This window comes from Malus sylvestris, chromosome 17 (assembly GCF_916048215.2).
Source record: "Malus sylvestris chromosome 17, drMalSylv7.2, whole genome shotgun sequence".
NCBI lineage: Eukaryota > Viridiplantae > Streptophyta > Magnoliopsida > Rosales > Rosaceae > Malus > Malus sylvestris.
Genome location: NC_062276.1, coordinates 10,640,491 through 10,663,257, shown reverse-complemented (window position 1 = coordinate 10,663,257; position 22,767 = coordinate 10,640,491). Strand labels below are relative to the sequence as shown.

The window sequence follows — 22,767 nt, the reverse complement described above, 5'->3', positions numbered from 1 at the left end:
CACGTGCCTATCGTGGTGTTCATGGAATATCGGGATCGTGGCGTGTCAAAGTACCTATTTCTACATATGGACTCATTTTGCATTGGACCACAAACATCTATGTGCACAAGCTCAAGTTGATTACTCTTCTATGTGACTTTTACCATATAGACATCCTTCACATACTTCTTTCTTTTATGAGAACTCAGGCAGTCCAAGCACCATATTGGTTTGCTGTAATCTTCCTCAAGCCTCTAAAGTTCAAATGTCCCAATCTCCTGTGCCAAATCCATGAATCTTCTTCTATTGATGCTCTTTTTGCCACTGAGTTTACTGATTCCAATGACAAAGGAAAACACAAATTGCCATTCATAATAACTTTGGCAACAACATTGTCAAGACTACTATTATCACATATCACAGCAACATTTCCTCCAAATAAAACATAGTATCCATGTTCCATCATTTGACCTACACTCAACAAATTTTCACCTATACCTGGAACCAACAGCATTTCATTTATGTATCTTTTTCCTCTTTTTGTTTCAATAACAAATGTTCCTGTCACATCCCGGCCCGGGGTCCACCACATCCCGGGCTCGCTTCACCACCGTAGCACGATATTGTCTGCTTTGGGCCCCGATTACGCCCTCACGGTTTTGTTTCTGAGAACTCACACGAGAACTTCCCAGTGGGTCACCCATCATGGGATTGCTCTCGCGCGTTACTATCTTAACTTCGGAGTTTCGATGGAACCCGAAATCAGTGAGCTCCCAAAAGGCCTCGTGCTAGGTAGGGATGGGAATATACATTTAAGGATCACTCCCCTGGGCGATGTGGGATGTCACAATCCACCCCCCTTGGGGGCCCGACATCCTCGTCGGCACACTTCCGGCCAGATATTGGCTCTGATACCAAATTGTCACATCCCGGCCTGAGGTCCACCACATCCCGGGCCCGCTCCACCACCGTAGCACGATATTGTCCGCTTTGGGCCCCGACTACACCCTCACAGTTTTGTTTCTGGGAACTCACACGAGAACTTCCCAATGTGTCACCCATCATGGGATTGCTCTGGCCTCCCTCTCGCTTAACTTCGGAGTTCCTACAGAACCCGAAGCCAGTGAGCTCCCAAAAGGCCTCGTGCTAGGTATGAATGGGAATATACATTTAAGGATCACTCCCCTGGGCGATGTGGGATGTCCCAATTCCTTTTCTTGTGGCTTGAACAAGATCACCAGTGCCCATTTTCACTTTGCAGGTCACTGACTTGTCAAGATGGATGAGTAGAGCTTCTTGAGAAGTCATATAATTGCTACAAGCACTGTCAACAAACCATGCAGATTTGCTTGGTGCAATTGAAGTTGCATGACAAATATAGAACATTGTTCCTGTGAAAGTATCTTCTTCTTTTGCACAATTTGTAACCTGCTTACTATTATCACAATCTTTAGTTAAATGACCAAATTGGTTGCACTTACCATATTTAGGCTTTCCCTTGTATCTGCATACACCAAAGTGATACTTGTCACATACTTGGCATAGTGGTTTCCTATTTCCATGATTGCCACTAGGTTGCTTGTTGTAAGAATTGAATTTGTTGTTCCAATTTCCTCCACCAGAGTTGTTCCAATTGTTACCACTACCATTGTTCCAGTTATTTCCTTGAGACCAATTTCCCCCCTTTTTGTTTTGCACCAATTTCTGGTTGGCTTGCCTTGTGACCCTTTGAAGTTTCCTGCAGCATTCATTTCCCCTAACTTTAAGACTGTTAAATGCTCTCTCAATGCCTACATACTTGTCTCTTTCATCATGCAAATCTTCTCTCTTGTCATAGACCTTAACGACGCCAATTTCTTGATAGAGGTTTTTACCACCTGCAAAAGTAGGGATAAAAACACTTAAAAATACTTGCAAGAGAACAAAGTAGTTGTAGTATAAACGGCTCAATCAATGTCGTTTTCCGCAGGGATTGAATGAATAATTTGTATTTAAACTAATTCTTAATTAACTATTTGAAAACAAAGTTTGGAAAAAGGTGATTTTATGACTTAAAATATTAAAAACGAATTTAATTAAAAACAATTAAATAAATTGACAAAGTAAAGAAAACAAAAGAAAACGTTTTGAAAACCAAATTGTAAAAAACCTAGGGTTCCGTCGTCCCCTTAACAATCCTATGTAAATTTACCAATTACTTATGAATTACACCTGCAACTTTGAAGGTTAGGTTTTCCTTATGCATATTCTCCTTGTGGCATTCAAGCTAGAACGTATATCAAACATGCAGTCCGTCTGTGGCATTCAGATCAAATATAAACATGCATGACTCATTACGCTTTGTGAAAACCCTTTGAAAAACCATGCAACCCCTAAGACGTGGCATTCGCCCTAGGTGAAATTACAACTATCAATCACAAGAAGCAATACTCAATTCCCCGATGGCATTCCGATCGAATTGCATCCGATTACTTATTTAAACATCGTAATGGTAGCTAAGCATTAAGATTCAGAGACAGTTTAAAGTACAGTGATTAATAATTCAAAGTATGCATGCATAATATCATAAGCAATTAAATAAAAACTACATATTCATACTAAGGCTCAAGGCATCGCCCTAGCAAACGAAAATTAGTTACGAACAACCATAAAATAAGAGGAATTTTATTGAAATAGAAAAAGGATAGAAAACACCTAGAAAATAAACTTCAAAAATCCTCTAGAGTAGTGCGTGCGTTCCTCCTCTCCTATGTTGTGTAGAGAACCCTAATAGCTAACAAGCCTTATTTATACTACTACAAAATAAAATCCTACCTAGAAAAGGTCTTAGAATAAATCTAGGAAACATAATAAAATAATAAAACAGAAAATAAAAGGTTTCCTATTTAAACTAAAATTCGGACTTAGAAAATCACACTTTTGACTGACCAAATAAACTCTGATTTGGTCTCAAAAGGTCTCTTTTGAAAGCTGAAGACGTTCCCTACAAATCCTCAGAAGGAATCTTCCTCAAAATATGCCATATTGACCTTCAAAATACCCAAAATGTTTAGAAACGTCAATCTGGGAAAGTTGCGCGCTGGGTTTTTATTTCTTCACCATGGTCAAACGGTTTGGTAAAAAAATCTGAAACTTTGATTCAATCATCTTGAAATACTCACGAACATCCTCCAATTGGAATCACTCCAAAATTCATCCGTTTGAATACTTTTTTCTCTAGAGGAAGTCGAATGTCCTACATTGAAAATATATAACAAAGTATCAAAATTCTACCAAAATAACCAATAAATTAATACTAAGATTAGGGTAAAATATATGGTATAATATCGCCTTATCAGCTAACACTTCTTCTATTTTGATTGTGTCAAGATCTCTAGTTTCTTCTATAATAGAAACAATGGACTTATATCTCCTGCTCAAACTCATTAACAATTTTTGAACAATAATTCTTTTCTCAGTCACATCCTCTCCTAGTGATTTCATGTTATTCAGTATTTCAAAGAACCGAGCTAAATAATCATCCAAAGTTTCAACATCATTCATTCTTAAATATTCAAAATCAACTCTAATGGCTTGTAATTTCACAGCTCTAACCTTTTTATCTTCTATGAACTCTTTTCTTAAGATGATTCAGGCTCCCTTTGCTGTTTTCTCATTCCTGATACGCGGGAAAAGTTCATCTAAAATTTCTCCTTGGATGAGGCTAAGAGCCTTGTCATTATTTTTATTCTATCTTCTTTTGAGACAGCAGGAGCTTCAACTGGAACGTGTTCAGTTCCGCTTTCTACTTCTTCCTCAGAGCCTTCTTCTCTAGGAATTTGCTGCTCAAGGATGCCAACTTCAACCACATCCCATAAATCGTAAGTTATGAGAATGGTCTCCATTTTGATAGCCCATAAATCATAGTTTGAGCCGTTAAACTGTGGTGTTCGTAATCACCACCGGAGGAGCTTGATGTAGCCATATTCTCAGGTTATGCAGCACGAAGATGATGATAAAGGAACCACCTTTAACCCTTTATGGGATTTGTTTTTCCAAGAAATAAATTCACAGTATCGCCCATTCTTAGGAATCAAACTTAGAGCTTTGATACCATGTTGAAATGGTACCAGGCATGTGTTTTAGGTTGATAACAAAGATAAAGGTTGAAACTTTGAACACACAGATTTGATAATATTGCAGAGAATTTGAATGTAGAAAGAGAGAGAGGAGAAAAAGTATCTTTCTTGATTGAAATCGAAGAAGCTATTAAACGGTTATAAAATCCTAACTTGGTCCAAAACTCAGATCCTACAAATTAGGGAACATGGACTCATCTCCAGCCATTCAAGCCATCGGAGGCTACGATCCTTCCACTTGGGAATGGATCCAGTGACATAGTACGATTCCAAAGGATAGGAATACCAGCTGTGAAACTTACTAAAAACAGAAAGTAAACTAGCCGTTACAATTTAAAGACTAACGGCTACTACTAAAAATAGTAAGTTCTTTGTCATTTCTTCGATTTCATCTTCCTCTTCAAGTCCAGCTGCAGGATTATCATATGCAGGTTGGATTTAAGCTAGTATGCAGCTTAATTCTCAATAGTTAATTTGCTGAATCTTTTACATACCATTCCTATTTTTTTTAGCAATGAGCAACAAATTAAAAATTTAATCCTATAATATCCAGTTCTCTCTTCTCTGCTCCAATGTTGCATTGGGACAGAAATACATACATCCACTGGCTGCCTAGGCAAAGTGAGGAAACTAGCAACACATTTTCCGGCATCAGGTGTACTATTTCGACATGCAAAACTATCCGGCGTGACCAAAAAAGTTACTCCTAATCATCATGATTTCGGGAGGCCCTCCGGCTAAACCTTTGCTTCTTCAGTACATGACATGAACTATGAGCATTCGTCCTTGATCATTCGCTTCGATGGTTTAGCTACTGCTTCGGGTTCTGGGGCTTATCCTCTGCAGAGAGAATGTACATGAAGTCACAAGTAAGAAAATACTAGACTTTTGCTGATAAGAAAGGAGCCCAATTGTTATGCATTATATTGACTATGCAAGCAGAAAAAACAATCCTTCAAAACTATGGAAAGTCGGATAAATTATCCAGTGGTCACTTGAGAGAAAATTGAAGGGAGGACTCACGTATCGCTTTAGGATCTCTATGTACAAAGAAGCTCGCAGCGACGATAATGTAGCAAAGAATGAGCATTAGTCCTTTGAAGTAATTAGATGTTCCCTCCTGCAAGTTCAAATGCAATCCATTTATACACATTATGTATAGGATAAGTAGTCGCTGCAGTGCTGATATAAGGAAACAAATTCAAGTATTTCTATTGCATTTGTGCCACAAAAAGATTTATGGTTTGCTCAAATGACGAACCTGCAGCATGAAGGCTACCACCAGAACAGTTAGGAAAAGTGTCGCTGTCTCAAACAGTTGGAAATCTAAGTCCATAGGGCACCCCATGAACCACCCAACCACCACACAAAACGGAATCTGCAGAAATCCAGGAAAAACGGAAAACTGTTGAAGAAAGAAGAACAGACAAATTATATGAAAGCATGAACAGAATCAACACGCCATCACATATATGTACCGAAAAAACAAATCATAGTAAATGTCAGTCTAAATACATATGATATTTGGTACTCACTCCAAACATAGATATCTGGGTTGATGAGCCAATTGCCACTCCTAAAGTTATATCCTGCACGAAACATTAAGGCAAAGTCAACAAGGAATGATAAATCATGAGTGATTGTACCGATAGGACAACCACTTACAAGCTTGTCTTTCATAGCGAACATAACAGCACCGGCATGCTCTGCTGCGTTCCCAACAATTGGGAGCAAAATAACACTAATAAACGCAACTGGGATGCTCATTGCAACAGATGCACCCTGGAAAAAAAAATACAGAAACACAAGACATTCCTCACAACAAACCCCACAAAAATACTATAAAAATTTCAAATCATCTAAAATTGGAGGTATAAATAATAGGATGAAAACTCTAGTAGGATAAGACAATGATCTAACAAGATGTATTACCTCTATAGCATTAACTAAATATTCCGAGAGGACTGAAATCACCACGGTTAGAATTGATAGCCATATTATGGATTCCCACTTAGAGATCTCAGGAGCCTCTTCATCATCTGAATTTTCTTCAGTGTGATTCTCTGACTGGTTTTGTACCAAATTCATATACACCATTAGATCACATATAGGAGAAAGTACACAAACTCCACTTAATCAAATTCGTCACACACTTGAACAGTGAAAGCATAAGAATTAGTAACACGGTTTGAGGTCCTTATTGGCAAAGACTTGTACCAACCTGATCAACTGAAATATATAAATTATGCTGGCTTCTCAATTGAAAAAACAGATATGAAGCATAGGCGACGAGCATAATGCAGCTAGTGAATCTCGAAAGAGATAACTCAGACTTCCCATAGTGCAACTCTGTCCGAGTAGAGTGCAATACTGCTGGAAAGAGCAGACCCATGACTGCCATCAATAGTAATCCAGAGTTCACTCCAGAAGTTGCCTGAGAATATAGAAACTTTGAACTTTAGTTGAGAGAAAAAGATATGGAAGATCGAATACAAAAAATAAAACCAAATAAACAAAGCACTCTTTTTCACAGACGAAATATACCTTGTTGAACACTTGCTCCCTCTGTGAATGCACAAGTCCACCAGCAAAGAATGCGCATCCAAGCACGAGCAACATGTTCGATAGGATTGAGCCTAGTAAGGATTGTTGAACAACACGAATCATGCCTCTTTTCAGAGCATAAATTGATATTATCAATTCTGTTGCGTTTCCAAAGGTGGCATTTAAAAGACCTCCAACTGCAGAATTAAGTCATGATTGGATTTATGGATAACATTTTTGGATCAACAAAATGGATACTAATTGTAAAGTTAGTGCAACCGCTTTCAAATTTTAGGGTTAAATGTGAAAGGAAACATGTGATGCAGGTGAAGTACTGGCTAGATGAGGAAATTTTAGTGCTCAAACCAAACTTAAAAGCTATATGAAGACTTATGGAATCTGGCATTGATCAGTGACTCAAACTTCAAGCTTTATGAAGACTTATGAAATGGAAAAAACGGATATTTGCATTAACAACATGCGTACCTGTTGGTCCAGTATAGCAAGCCAGTTGCCTGCATCAAAAGAAGCCAAGCTGTATTAGGAACTCAATAATGCATATTGATTGCAAGGTAAGTTGATATGGACTTCTGTCTCATGTGCTCGCAGATTAAACCCTAATATGCTAAAACACTAACAAATGTTGTTTTCTAATACATCAAGTTAACTAGATAGCTGTTCAGACATGGCTGTTGGATTCCACTCGTACCATTTCTGTTTGTAAACAAAGAGTATACAAAGAGAATGCAAGAAATCTTACTCCGTTGCATACCCTAATCGCTCAGCCAGAGGTATGATTCCCAACAAGCTTAAAAGAAAGACCCAACCCTGAAATGCGTTGAAAGAATCAAATAAACTAGGCATACAATCGTGTGATGATCCGAGACCTTCACATGCAGAAAAAGATAGTGAAAACTCACATGATGGCCGGTTAATTTATCAACCACGATTGCTAAAGGGCCAAAAGGCATGAGCAAATTAATTTTGGTAGAGAAAACTACAATCCTGATGCTATCGACCACACTATTCTTCATGACATAGGGACAACAGTTATTTGCACCACCAGAATAAAGATCCCTGAGGGGAGCCTTATCCAAGGAATGTTTCTCACCCCCAACTAGGCTCTGATCCTCGAACTCAAACACTGATTTGGGCTGTGTTGATCCCATCTGTGGAGCCGAAATCTTTGTTACCGAAAATTATCACTGCTAGCAAAAGAAAATGCCTTCGATACCATATACAACTAAAGAGTTTATAACCGACCTCAGCATGGGAATTGATTTTTATTGTGGCGGCATCGTTGTTTCTACTATTGTTGTCGTCGTTGTTGTTGTTGTTGTAACGGTTATCAGAATCCATGAGGTGGAAGTAAAAACTCTATGCCAAGAAATCAACAAGAATTCCATCTCCGAACACGGGCATCACTGCTTCATCACATTCTCCACAATCAAAACACATACATAGAATGATAGAAATCAATTAACATGAGATCTAAAAAATTTATGCCTATACATACACACATAACATCTATGCATATACACTCTACTTGTTTTTTGACAAAGCCCATATTGCAGACCTGGGCGTAAGCAAGTTTGTTAGTGCAGCATGCTCCCCTTCGGCACCCAAATTCAACTTCGAATACCCCTCCCCATTCTTTATTCTAGATTAAAATATCCCTTGAATCAGAATAAGGGGAGACTTTGGATTCGGTACCTAGCTATGAATATTATTTGATTGAAACCTTGTTGGTTTTCAATTTTTTATCGAAGCCCCTGAAATTAATGTGATAATTTATTTCTATGTACGTTACTATATTTTTTAAATTAAAAATGAAAAATTTTAGTTGTTTATATAAATGAGATTTTAAATAAAAAAAAACCATAATTTGTGCGATTAAAAATATTAAAATATAAATATACTATTGTGTGTGTGTATATAAACATGGGTACATTCATCAAAATTAACCAAAAAATTATTGTATCAAAACATGGGTACATTCTTCAAAATCAAAAAAAAAAAAAACAAAAAAAAAAGTAGGCTTAATAACATTAGTAAATTTCTTCTATTAAACTTGACATGGATACATGTTAAAATCAAAGAAAAAAGAATGTACCCATATAAGTTTAAAAATGGATTAGAAAAAAATTGAATAGATTTTATATATAAAAAAAGGGTACATTTTACATATAACAAATTGATATATTTAAGAATGAGTACATTTTCAGATTAAAAATTTGAAAAAATTACATGAATTGGTACATATAATTAGCATGGGTACATTTGGCAAAATAAAAAATGGGTACAAATAAATTTAAAAAAAATATGGGTATAAATACAAATAAAACTTTAAAAAATATGGGCACAAAAAGAAATTAATATATGGGTACAAATTAAAACTAAAAATAAAATTGGTATAAATAAAAAAGGGTTGCAAATTAAAAATGGGTACAAACTAAAACTAAAAATATATGATAAAAAATTTAGTCATAAATATAAATATACTAATTGTAACATTTTAAACATTAAATGAATATATTTAGAAATAAAAAATATTTTATTATTGAAATAATTAATGATGTTATTAATACCCAAGGACCTTGATCAAAAATTGAAAATGAATAGGATTTTAATCAATAGAGTAGCAAAAGGAAAGATGAGAACCTAATTTCTCCCAGAATAAATCCCATAAGATTTTTTTTTTTTTTTGTCAAGAACATGAACTTAACAACCCTAATAAAAAAAATATCACGCATCAATATACATACATATATATATATATATATATTTGTATATGTATGTATGTATTCTTTACCTGTTTCTAACAAAACCCTAATGAAATTTTGGATAAGAACCCCAACAAACAAAACAAGAACCAGAATTATGGAAAGTAAAAACTAACCTTGTGGTATAATGGAATTGCATATATATAATATATATATGCGTGTTTATATATAGATTCTCCAATGTGAACCCTAAAAAATCAGACCCAAAAGAAAATGCATGCATATGTAACAGAAATGTAATTTTTGTCTAGAAAAGTTCTGGGATTCCTTCCAAAATAAACAAAAAGAATGGAAGGCAGAAGATAAAAACAAAGGAGGTAGCTATTAAGTGCAAATTTGCAAATTGATGGTTTTGATAAAAGTGGAAATTAAACAGCTTTGACAGATATTGATACGCGAAATGTGATCCACAGCCATCTGAGGGAAACCCGCCATTTTCTATCCCCAGCAAATATCAGTATCTCTCCTTTCCTATTTTCAGATATGCAAATGCAATGGTTTCTTTCTTCCTTTCTTTCCTTTTTCTTTCAAGTCAATCACTTTAATTTATTCCGTTTTCATAGCAGAAAAAACATTGCATCGTTGACACGGACAATCTCGCCACTCTCAAATTGCCATATGAAGCAGTTTTATTTTATATTTTCTATCAATATACACGATATCTTACATTAACAGCTAAAAATTTCTGGCAGAGCCACATAATTAAGAAACCGTAATGTTTTGTATTTATCAACTCGTTATTCTTAAGAGTCAAACACATACATTTAACTTACAGATGTAGAGAAATACTACTAAAATGTAATATTATGGACAACAATTTTATCTTTTCATGTTTCAATAAAAGTTTGTGTACTTCCTAATTGACCATCCATTGTCACCAGCTAGTACTATGGCTGCAAGCTCCAACTCCAGAGCAAAAAACGTAGGTTACAAATTGAAAATTCGAATTGAAGATTTGAACTGATACATCGGGATTTTAGTTATTAGATCTTAATCATATTAGTTCGATAAAAAAACTCTTAAACCATTTTCAAAGGAGGTGTCAAAAATGTCACATCGACATAATACAGTAACAAATGGTGTACCATTTACTCCAACCGAAATGTCAAAGCTGACATGAAAAAGAAAACTAAACTGACACGGACAAAGAAATGTCAAAATTGACGCTGCCTTCAAATATGGTTTCCAAAGGCATTCAACATGTCTTATCTTAAATGTTAGCATATTTAAGTATGATTTTAGTATATTTTAGTATTTTTAAACCAACAACAACCCAAACTTTTATTATTTTGTTTAAAAGAAAAACATAAATGAAGCAATAAATTTTGGCATATCGTGTGGAAGGAAAATATTGACAATATGTTAAAATACCAGGTTAGCCATCAAATTTCAATTTGGTGTTTTGAATTTGACATCTCATTTGGAGATGCTCTTATAGAGTTTTATTGTAAGGTTTAAATTGTCTTTTATAAGAGATTCAATTAAATGCATAAAAAACTATGGTCAGTTAAATAGACTAGGGCTGGGTTCGATTCAAAACGGTTCGGTTTTTTGCTAAAACCGAAACCGAACCGAAATTTCGGTTCGGTTCGGTCCATTTTTTTTCAGTTCGGTTTTTTTCGGTTTCGGTTTTTTTCGGTTTTTTTTTTTTTTTTAATGATGTAAATGGAAGGAATAAATCTCCCAGTTCTCATTTATCAATGGAGCCTGCTCCGCCCAGCATTGTCTTCCATTACCTCTTCTACATCACAAATCTCTAATCCTTTAGTTAAGACTTTTCTAGCCTCTTCCCAATTTTTTCTTCTCCAAAAGTACAACTCATACAACTATTCCATCATAAACAAAATAAGAGACGCAAAAGAATTTAATTCCCTTTTTAAGACTACACAGAGGAAGAACCATATGAAAATCCCAATGGGTCTTTGCTAAAACTTTACAACAAACCGAAAAACTTGAACTCAGCAATTTTAGGTACTAACCTTTCACCTTCATGCATTTTCTCACTAACCAAACATATACATTTTCTCACCTCAAAATCCCGAATATATTCAAGTAATTCAACTACTTATGATCAAGCAGATCGAGTTCAAATTTTCAAAACTTAAGCAAATACAGAAACATATATTCTTCAAGTACATCGCCAGGATTCAAAATTCTAAAAATTTAAAATTTTAAAAATCATGAAATAATTCAACAAATTAAGATGCAGATCGAAAAAAAAAAAAAAAGCAAATAGGTTCGTCTAAATGTCATAATCGGACTCCAATATCGCATGCCCAGTGCCCACATTCAAATTCATAGTCAAGTCCACAATAGATCTAGAAAATTCCGAAACATATTCAAAGAAAAATACAAACTTTTTCACCTTAAATTACATAAATTTCAAATGGGTAACCATAAAATCGCCATGATCATAAAATTAAAAACCCATGAACTGACAAATAAATAAAACCCACAACCTTTGCTGCAGCGAAATCGCCATGATCATCGCAAGCTCTAACAGTTCCTCTGACACGCCCCGATCCCGATGTCCTCGTGACATCGGGATGATCACGTGCTGGCCGACACCCAAAGGGTGACGAAAGCCATTAATTTAAGTAAAAACTCATAAATAAGCTAAAACAGGCAGCAAGACTAGCCACAATAATACTACCAAATCAACTTCTAATTAACAACATTAGGATCAACGCATAATGTCAGAGCATACGTCTATTACAGAGTACAACCAGAATTTAAGATAGAGATGTGCTATATTACAAAAGATGTCGAAGAAGAAGAAGTATAGCACTGGATCACTGGTAGGGAAAGGCCTCGTAGCTTATATCGTAATCCTCGTTCGTAGGTCCTGAAGGGGGCGCAAAACAAACATGAGTGGACCAATTTGATATAAATATAATAAAACAGTTATTAACATACTAACCCCCAGGTTTATGAAAACATATATATCATGATCAAAATAGATTTTCCGAAACCTAGCATGCCGTGCAATATCTCAAATTCATAACTTGTATAAGTAATAAACACTAGTGAATTGTCCGATAACCTGCAGGCCCCATGCCGGCTCCCCGTCTCTGAACAGACAATCAGAGGAAAATACACTACAGGCCCCATGCCGGCTCCCCGTCTCTGTGCTAAATAGCCAGAGGAAACACAATCCAGGCCCTATGCCAACACCAAACCGTCGCCCGGGAAGGACCGGAATCTATCCCTACGTCCCGTAGCGGAAAGGACCACTAGGTAAGTACAAAACCATTGAGCATAAACATATTGAAAAACAACTTCGTAGTATAAAGTCATCCATCATCTATACTACAAAGAGGTGTTCTAAACATGTTCTAATATCATATCGTCATCCATCGGATATTCTATAAGAACATGGGTTATAGGAAAATAGTAATAATTCAATCTAGCCTCAGTAAGCATATATCTCATAAAGTACTTCGTAAAACATAAGTATTAAATCATGCTTTTCATGTATGCATTTCTATTGTTAAAACATGATTTTGAAGGGGTCCACTCACCGTATACCGACGGTGCAAAGCTATACCAAGAAGGTATAACAGAATCACCGTTAATAATTGCACCTATTCACATAAAGGAGTACCTTTGGTCAAACTCTATTCAAACGATTGAATTTGGGAAAACGGACTTCAAAAACGGGTCCAGGACGTCGAAATTAGCCTAGGAGAGGTCCTGAACGAAACCCCGAAAAGTCAACTCAAAAAGTCAACGTTGACCGTTGACCGGTCAAAGTCAAAGTCAAAGTCAACTCTGACCGTTGACCGAGTCAACGTTGACCGTTGACCAAGTCAACAGTCAACAGTCAACTGGTCAGAGGTCAAAGTCCACTGGGCTTTGAATTTGGGTTGGGCCGAAAGGCCTTAAGGGTTTTGGGTTGAAAACCCAACTCAGATTGGCCCAAGGCCTAATCTGCTTGGGCTACACACACGGGCCTAATGCCCTAAACATAACCGGCCCAAGGGCCTTAATCTATAACAGAAATTAATTTAAACAATTAAAAGGAAATGGGTTGGATTGGGCTGGCCTCACCACACGGGCCTAAGGCCCGCCTGCTATTCGAAACCGGCCTGGGAGGCCTGGCCTCACCGGAGCACCACCACCGGAGCTTCACAGCTCCGGCCAACTACCACACACCACCCTAGAGTCCGATCTAGGTACCAAAACGAAAAGCAAGACGAAGGGAGTGTTTTTATACCTTCCTTTCGTCGTGGAACGACCGGAGATGGCCGGAAAAAGCCCCGACACCCTCGGGATCGCCGGAGTTGGGTGTGCTTACACCCGGCTTCGATTCGTCCTAAAAACCTCGAAAATCACACAATAACCTCCATTAAAACTCATTCACCAGATCTTAGGACGAAAAAGTGAAGGTTTGGAGCTTACCCAACCGGTAAAAATAAAGGTTTCGCCGGAGTTCCTCTGCGGTTTCTGGGCTCGCAGCACGGGACAGAGGGAGAGAGAAGAAGGAGATGGGTCTTCTTCGCGCGGGGGAGACGGGTGCGTGCGTGCGGGTTGCTGCAGAGAAGAGAGATGAGGGAGCTATGAGAGAGAGAGACGAGAGAAAGAGATAGAGTCGAGAGGGACAGAGAGACAGACAGAAGAAAGAAAAGAAAACAGAAAAAGAAGAAGAAGAAAGAAGGAGTCACGGGGGGGGACAGAGAGAGAAGACAGGGAAATTGCTAGGGAGCTGCCACGTGGCAGTTTGAAAAGAAAGAAGGATCCAAAACTTAGATCCTGATAGGGTAGTCCAAAAAGGGTAAAATTGATAGATTTATAGTATTTAGGGAATATTACACACATATAATTTTATAAGTGGGGGCGGGTGTTACAATCTACCCCCCTTATAAAAATTTCGTCCTCGAAATTACAACTTCAAGCAAATAAATACGGATACTGACTCCTCATCAGGTCTTCCGTTTCCCACGTCGCTTCTTCAGTAGCATGGTTCCTCCACAGCACTTTCACCAACGGAATGACCTTGTTCCTCAACACTTTATTCTGCTGGTCAAGAATAGCCACTGGTTCTTCAACATAACTAACATCCGGACTTACTTCCAGCGGCTCTAGCTGAATAACATGAGAGGGGTCTGATACATATTTCCGAAGCATAGAAATATGGAAAACATTGTGAATCTGAGATAACTCCGGTGGCAACTCCAATCTATAGGCAACTGCACCAATTCTCTCCGTAATCTGATAAGGACCAATATATCGAGGACTCAACTTTCCTCGCTTACCAAAACGAACCACACCCTTCCAGGGAGACAACTTCAAGAATACAAAGTCACCAACCTTGTACTCCCGATCTTTTGAATGTTTGTCCGCTATGCTTTTCTGTCGGTCTTGAGCTGCCTTGAGATTTCTCTTTATCAGCTGGATGTTCTCATTGGTAGTGTCTACAATCTCCGGTCCCAACAATACTCGCTCGCCGACCTCTGCCCAACACAACGGCGTTCGACACACTCTCCCATACAAGGCTTCATAAGGTGCCACACCAATACTCGAATGGTAGCTGTTGTTGTATGCAAATTCAACCAACGGCAGATAGTTATCCCAACTACCCTTCCACTGAAGAACAGACACTCTCAACATATCCTCCAATGTTTGTATTGTCCTCTCGGACTGACCGTCAGTCTGTGGATGATAAGCAGTACTAAACAGCAACTGAGTACCCATGGCAGTATTAAAAGCTTTCCAAAATCTGGAAGTAAATCTGGGATCTCTGTCTGAAACAATAGAGACAGGTACACCATGAAGTCTAACAATATTATCGATGAACAACTTCGATAATTTCTCCATTGAATAGGTCTGTCGAACAGGTAAGAAATGAGCGGTCTTAGTCAGTCGATCAACAATTACCCATATGCCGTCCAATCTCGACCGCGTCCTCGGCAGACCATACACAAAATCCATGGTGATGTCTTCCCATTTCCATGCTGGTATCGGAAGATTCTGCATCAATCCTCCAGGTCTTTGCCTCTCTGCCTTCACTTGTTGACAAATGATGCATCTACTCACATAATCCGCCACATCCCGCTTCATTCCCAACCAATAATAGAACGGACGGATAGTGCGATACAGTTTAGTACTTCCCGGATGCATGGCATAAGCTGACAGATGTGCTTCCTCCAGAATTGCTCTTTTCACTGCTTCGTTATCATGAGGAACATACAATCTGTTTTCCCACATCAAGGCTCCATCACTTCGGATGATAAAATGCTTCTCTTTTCCTTTTTCCACTGAAACCTTAATGTTGGCACTTTCCTGATCAAGCTCCTGAGCTTCTATGACCATATCCACCAAAACAGGTCTAACTTGGAAATTTGCCAACCACGCTCCTTGCTCACCCGGTCTCACCGACAAGCCTGTTTCTCGAAGAGAAAATAGTAGTGGAACATGAATAGCTTGGAGAGATGCAAGCTGTCCATGATATTTCCGACTAAGTGCATCTGCCACTACATTGGCATGTCCGGGATGATACTCGATCGTGCAGTTATAATCAGTGATAAGTTCCATCCATCTTCTCTGCCTCAAATTCAAATCCCTCTGAGTAAAGATATACTTGAGGCTCTTATGATCAGTAAAGATGCGACACTTCTCACCGTACAAGTAATGTCTCCAGATCTTCAAAGCAAACACTACTGCACCAAGTTCCAAATCATGAGTGGGATAGTTTCTCTCGTGAATTTTGAGCTGTCTGGAAGCATAAGCAATGACTTTATCATGCTGCATCAGTACACAACCCAAACCTGATAGTGATGCATCCGTGTAGATATCAAACTCACCGCTATCGTCTGGAAGAGTAAGAACGGGAGCTTGAGTAAGACATCGCTTCAGTTCCTGAAAACTCCGCTCACAATCTTCATCCCACTTAAACTCCACTTCCTTTCGAGTCAACTTATTCAGAGGTAAGGCAATGGCTGAGAAACCTTTAACAAATCTTCGGTAATAGCCAGCCAGACCTAGAAAACTCCTCACTTCAGTAACATTCCTCGGTTGCTCCCACGTAGTTATTGCTGACACCTTCTGAGGATCCACACTAATCCCCTCAGCAGATACTACATGACCGAGAAAGCTAATTTGGGTTAGCCAGAACTGACACTTGCTAAACTTAGCATACAACTGCTCACTGCTCAACCTTTCCAACACCAACCTCAAATGCTTCTTGTGCTCGCTGACACTCTTGGAAAAGATCAGAATATCATCAATGAACACAATCACAAACCGATCCAAATACGGTCTGAAAACTCTGTTCATCAAATCCATGAACGCTGCAGGTGCATTCGTCAGTCCGAAAGGCATGACACGAAATTCAAAGTGTCCATACCTAGTGCGGAAAGCAGTCTTCGGTACATCTCCCTCCCGAATTAACAACTGGTGATAACCTGAGCGAAGATCGATCTTAGAGAATATCTTAGCACCCTTCAGCTGGTCGAACAGATCGTCGATCCGAGGCAAAGGATAACGATTCTTCACCGTCACCCGGTTTAACTGCCGATAGTCGATGCAAAGTCTCATCGATCCATCATTCTTTTTAACAAATAAAACAGGAGCACCCCAGGGAGACATACTGGGTTGGATGTAACCTTTATCCACCAACTCCTGAAGTTGAACCTTCAATTCCCTCAACTCCGCCGGTGCCATTCGATAAGGTGCTAAAGAGATAGGGTCTGTTCCTGGAAGTAAATCGATGGTAAATTCAATTTCCCTCGCAGGCGGTAACCCTGGTAAATCCTCCGGGAAAACATCGGTGTAATGCTTCACCACTGGCACATCCTTAGGACGTAACGAAGATTTATCCCTCGTTACTACATGGGCTAAGAATCCCACACATCCCCTACTCAACAATCTAGTAGCCTGAATAGCGGAAATAATACTATTAGGAAGGATTCGTCGCTCACCTTGAAATGTGATTGACGGTCGTCCAGGTCGATTGAACGTCACAGATTTCTCCCAACATGCGACATAGGCCCGGTGCCTGGATAGCCAATCCATCCCCAAAATCACATCGAACTCCGCCAAATGAAAAGGGACCAGATTAGCCTCCATCATTTCCCCTTCCACTACCACTGGGCAACTTTTATACTCCCACTGAGCACAAAACAGATCCCCTTGCGGCATTTGCACAAGCATATCATAACCAAGAGGTGTAGGTGGTGCATTTAAATTCGGTGCAAAAGATGAAGACACAAAAGAAAAAGTAGCACCCAGATCGATTAGAACCCTCGCCCAATTACCACAAATAAGTAACATACCGGTAATGACTTGAGGATCCTGATCAGCCTCCTGCTGTGTCATGGCGTTGATACGTCCATGAAACTGACGTCCTCCACCACTGTTACGGTTACCACGAGCTCTGAAACCTTGATTATTACGGCCTGCTCGATTCCCCTGAGAGCGGCTACTCGAAGCTGCACCAAACTGTTGCGGCTGTCTCTGAGTGGAAAATTGGGTATTCTGACTTCCACTTCCACTTCCACCATAGCTCTGAGTGTAATTACCTCCATAGTTAGAACTCGGATTACTCCCTCCACCATAACTCGGCACCGATGCATAACTCTCAGCAGGCTGTCCTGAAGGGCAAAATCTGGCAATATGTCCCATGCCTCCACACCTGTGGCATGTAACCTGCGACCGGAAATGACTGAAAGATCGCCTCCCTGATTCATTACCCGAACCCTCGCTGGAAGAACCTGAACCTTGACCCTGACGTTTGAAGGAATGAGAATGTCTAGGGCCAACAAAGTTAGAAGAGCTACCAGATTCCCTCACACTCCGAGATCTAAAACCACGACCTCTCTGGTTTTGGTTCCGAGGTTATTCCTGATATCTGGGTGGTTCCTGATACTGCGCCTGCTCCTCCTGGTGCTGAGTCTCCCACCTAGATTGTTCAATCCTCAAACAAGTCTCAATCATTTCCTCATAACTTCTGTGCCTTATGGCTGCCACTCGTTCACGATAATCAGGGTTCAAACAAACCAGTAACTGAACCATCTTCTCACTCGGGTTATCATAAGTCACCGGATGGTGTCTCGACAGGCGTCGAAAAGTATTATCCATCTCTGTGATACTCAGATCGCCTTGACGAAACTCCAGAAATTGTTGTCTCATCCTCAATTGATAACTGGGACTCAGAAAATGTGCACTGAAAGCTTTCCGGAATGCCACCCAAGACATCGAAGTGCCTCGTGGACGAGAATGCTTCACTCCTTTCCACCAAATCTTTGCAGGACCCTTAAGAAAAAACCCAGCAGTCTCCGCCCACTCACCTGGTGGACATCTCATACCCTCCAGAGTATCTTCCACCTGTTCTAACCATTCCTCAGCCTCCGGACAGGCTCCCACTACCTTAAGCTCTGGAATACCATGACTGGTAGCAATCTCAATATAGGTGCGATTCGATGATCTACCAGTAAGGGCAGTTCGCAAAACATTAGCCAATTGCTCAAGTCCTCCCCCTAAACCAGAACGAGCTCGACGAGGTACATGCCCACCAGCGGGATCCATAATTCTGATAAGAAACAAGAAAGATTTAGAACAACAGAAAATTAAGGATATAAGGGGAATTATAATTACCAAATGGTGGAAAAGAATCCTAAGTATGCTCTGAATGAATCATGCTCTGATACCAATCTGACACGCCCCGATCCCGATGTCCTCGTGACATCGGGATGATCACGTGCTGGCCGACACCCAAAGGGTGACGAAAGCCATTAATTTAAGTAAAAACTCATAAATAAGCTAAAACAGGCAGCAAGACTAGCCACAATAATACTACCAAATCAACTTCTAATTAACAACATTAGGATCAACGCATAATGTCAGAGCATACGTCTATTACAGAGTACAACCAGAATTTAAGATAGAGATGTGCTATATTACAAAAGATGTCAAAGAAGAAGAAGTATAGCACTGGATCACTGGTAGGGAAAGGCCTCGTAGCTTATATCGTAATCCTCGTTCGTAGGTCCTGAAGGGGGCGCAAAACAAACATGAGTGGACCAATTTGATATAAATATAATAAAACAGTTATTAACATACTAACCCCCAGGTTTATGAAAACATATATATCATGATCAAAATAGATTTTCCGAAACCTAGCATGCCGTGCAATATCTCAAATTCATAACTTGTATAAGTAATAAACACTAGTGAATTATCCGATAACCTGCAGGCCCCATGCCGGCTCCCCGTCTCTGAACAGACAATCAGAGGAAAATACACTACAGGCCCCATGCCGACTCCCCGTCTCTGTGCTAAATAGCCAGAGGAAACACACTCCAGGCCCTATGCCAACACCAAACCGTCGCCCGGGACGGACCGGAATCTATCCCTACGTCCCGTAGCGGAAAGGACCACTAGGTAAGTACAAAACCATTGAGCATAAACATATTGAAAAACAACTTCGTAGTATAAAGTCATCCATCATCTATACTACAAAAAGGTGTTCTAAACATGTTCTAATATCATATCGTCATCCATCGGATATTCTATAAGAACATGGGTTATAGGAAAATAGTAATAATTCAATCTAGCCTCAGTAAGCATATATCTCATAAAGTACTTCGTAAAACATAAGTATTAAATCATGCTTTTCATGTATGCATTTCTATTGTTAAAACATGATTTTGAAGGGGTCCACTCACCGTATACCGACGGTGCAAAGCTATACCAAGAAGGTATAACAGAATCACCGTTAATAATTGCACCTATTCACATAAAGGAGTACCTTTGGTCAAACTCTATTCAAACGATTGAATTTGGGAAAACGGACTTCAAAAACGGGTCCAGGACGTCGAAATTAGCCTATGAGAGGTCCTGAACGAAACCCCGAAAAGTCAACTCAAAAAGTCAACGTTGACCGTTGACCGGTCAAAGTCAAAGTCAAAGTCAACGTCAAAGTCAACTCTGACCGTTGACCGAGTCAACGTTGACCGTTGACCAAGTCAACAGTCAACAGTCAACTGGTCAGAGGTCAAAGTCCACTGGGCTTTGAATTTGGGTTGGGCCGAAAGGCCTTAAGGGTTTTGGGTTGAAAACCCAACTCAGATTGGCCCAAGGCCTAATCTGCTTGGGCTACACACACGGGCCTAATGCCCTAAACATAACCGGCCCAAGGGCCTTAATCTATAACAGAAATTAATTTAAACAATTAAAAGGAAATGGGTTGGATTGGGCTGGCCTCACCACACGGGCCTAAGGCCCGCCTGCTATTCGAAACCGGCCTGGGAGGCCTGGCCTCACCGGAGCACCACCACCGGAGCTTCACAGCTCCGGCCAACTACCACACACCACCCTAGAGTCCGATCTAGGTACCAAAACGAAAAGCAAGACGAAGGGAGTGTTTTTATACCTTCCTTTCGTCGTGGAACGACCGGAGATGGCCGGAAAAAGCCCCGACACCCTCGGGATCGCCGGAGTTGGGTGTGCTTACACCCGGCTTCGATTCGTCCTAAAAACCTCGAAAATCACACAATAACCTCCATTAAAACTCATTCACCAGATCTTAGGATGAAAAAGTGAAGGTTTGGAGCTTACCCAACCGGTAAAAATAAAGGTTTCGCCGGAGTTCCTCTGCGGTTTCTGGGCTCGCAGCACGGGACAGAGGGAGAGAGAAGAAGGAGATGGGTCTTCTTCGCGCGGGGGAGACGGGTGCGTGCGTGCGGGTTGCTGCAGAGAAGAGAGATGAGGGAGCTATGAGAGAGAGAGACGAGAGAAAGAGATAGAGTCGAGAGGGACAGAGAGACAGACAGAAGAAAGAAAAGAAAACAGAAAAAGAAGAAGAAGAAAGAAGGAGTCACGGGGGGGGGACAGAGAGAGAAGACAGGGAAATTGCTAGGGAGCTGCCACGTGGCAGTTTGAAAAGAAAGAAGGATCCAAAACTTAGATCCTGATAGGGTAGTCCAAAAAGGGTAAAATTGATAGATTTATAGTATTTAGGGAATATTACACACATATAATTTTATAAGTGGGGGCGGGTGTTACATCCTCTTTTCGTCGGGTCTCGAAAGGGGCGAGCGAAAATCATGATTTGGAAGAAGGAATCCGTGAGGAGGACATGAGAATACTAGAGAGAAAGTGATTTGGAGGAAGAGAGGAAGGAGAGGGAGAGGGAGAGAGAGAGGGAGAGAAAGAGACTGAGGAAGCAGCGGACGGAAGAAGTGTTTGAGATCTGAAATGAAATGGGAGTGAGACAGCTAGGGTTTGTAAAGTTAAGAAATTTTATAAAGCATTAAACATAAGAAACCTATAAATATATTGCTGGTACAATTACAACAACACAAAGCCTACAGTTAAGTTGGCTAGCAGCACCTTACCCCAACCCGCAGGTCAAGGGTTCAAACCTTGACGCGGCCAACATGTTTTTTTAGTATTTATATATGATTTTTTTTTCGGTTCGGTCCGGTCCGGTTCGGTTTCCGGACCTCAAAAACCGAAACCGAACCAACCAGATTCGGTTCGGTTCGGTTTGGCAGTTTCAGTTGGGTTTTTTTCGATCTCGGTTCGGTTTGGTTTTCAGTTTTTTTCGGTTTTCGGTTTTCGATTTTTTGAACCCACCCTTAAAATAGACACAAGGCATGATTCTGGGAAGGTTAGAAACAATGTCCTAAAAACGCGTCCGAGGTGCGCCTAGGTGGCTTTAGAGGCAGGGCAGAAGTGAAAGCACTTCAGTCCAGTGCGCGTAGGTAAAAACTCACCTAGATGCGATCAAGGTGCACCTTAGGGCCTCCCTTCTCTTCTTCGCACGACACCACCAACCGAGCAGCACCGCCACCACCCAGCGAAGAGGGAAAGTGAGAGTCATGGAGATTATACTGAGAGAAAAAGAGTGGGTGGGGATGTAAGTGGACCATATAAATGTTGTCAAAAGAATGGATATTAATGAAAGAGAGAGAGAGAGAGAGAGAGAGAGAGAAAATAGGGTAAGTGAGAGTGAGGGAGAGTGTACCGAGAGAGAGTGGGTAAGGGATGTATGTGGACCATATTAATGTAAAATGAGTGAATATTAATGAAAGAAGGAGAGAAGAGGGAAAGTGAGAGTGAGGGAAAGAGTGGGTGGGGGATGTATGTAGACTATATTAATATGTAAAATGAGTGGATATTAACGAAGGGAGAGAGAAGAGGGAAAGTGAGAGTGAGGGAGAGTGTACCGATGGAAAGAAAGTGGGCAAGGATGTATGTGGACAATATTAATGTCGTAAAATGAGTGGATATTAACGAGAGAGATGAGGGAAAGTGAGAGTGAGGACGAGTGTACCGAGGGAAAGAGAGTGGATGGAGGATGTATGTGCAACATATTAATGTTATAAAATGAGTAGATATTA

At 39.9% G+C, this 22,767-nt stretch overlaps 2 protein-coding genes across 10 annotated transcripts; both read right to left on the bottom strand.

Moving 5' to 3' along the window:
* Positions 1 to 4,185: 4,185 nt before the first annotated feature.
* Positions 4,186 to 22,232, bottom strand: LOC126609726 (vacuolar cation/proton exchanger 3-like). Of its 9 annotated transcripts, none has more exons than XM_050277643.1 (13): positions 22,141 to 22,232; positions 7,905 to 8,065; positions 7,562 to 7,825; positions 7,402 to 7,469; positions 7,128 to 7,156; positions 6,642 to 6,838; positions 6,319 to 6,531; positions 6,030 to 6,164; positions 5,763 to 5,879; positions 5,633 to 5,686; positions 5,359 to 5,475; positions 5,121 to 5,217; positions 4,186 to 4,937 (listed from the first exon to the last, which is right to left on the bottom strand). In XM_050277643.1, exons 2-13 carry the CDS (start codon positions 7,998 to 8,000, stop codon positions 4,909 to 4,911), a joined length of 1,416 nt encoding a protein of 471 aa, XP_050133600.1. In that variant the 5' UTR covers positions 8,001 to 8,065; positions 22,141 to 22,232; the 3' UTR covers positions 4,186 to 4,908. The 9 variants fall into 9 exon arrangements, with proteins under 9 accessions (XP_050133600.1, XP_050133601.1, XP_050133599.1 ...); XM_050277644.1 differs by lacking the exon at positions 22,141 to 22,232 and adding an exon at positions 9,541 to 10,117 and having other exon boundaries at positions 7,905 to 8,068; XM_050277642.1 differs by lacking the exon at positions 22,141 to 22,232 and adding an exon at positions 9,541 to 10,117.
* LOC126611781 (uncharacterized) lies at positions 11,940 to 18,046 on the bottom strand. The gene is made up of 2 exons (XM_050280143.1): positions 17,698 to 18,046; positions 11,940 to 12,269 (listed from the first exon to the last, which is right to left on the bottom strand). Exons 1-2 carry the CDS (start codon positions 18,044 to 18,046, stop codon positions 12,217 to 12,219), a joined length of 402 nt encoding a protein of 133 aa, XP_050136100.1. The 3' UTR covers positions 11,940 to 12,216.
* Positions 22,233 to 22,767: the final 535 nt, after the last annotated feature.

Coding starts and splice junctions, on each gene's coding strand:
- LOC126609726 (XM_050277643.1), bottom strand. CDS start 8,000: ATGGATTCTGATAACCGTTACAACAACAACAACAACGACGACAACAAT. Junction 6,165..6,318: donor TATATATTTCAGTTGATCAG/GTTGGTACAAGT, acceptor GTACAAAACCAG/TCAGAGAATCACACTGAAGA. Junction 5,218..5,358: donor TGGTAGCCTTCATGCTGCAG/GTTCGTCATTTG, acceptor TTGAACTTGCAG/GAGGGAACATCTAATTACTT.
- LOC126611781 (XM_050280143.1), bottom strand. CDS start 18,046: ATGGGACATATTGCCAGATTTTGCCCTTCAGGACAGCCTGCTGAGAGT. Junction 12,270..17,697: donor GGATCCTCAAGTCATTACCG/GTATGTTACTTA, acceptor CGCCCCCTTCAG/GACCTACGAACGAGGATTAC.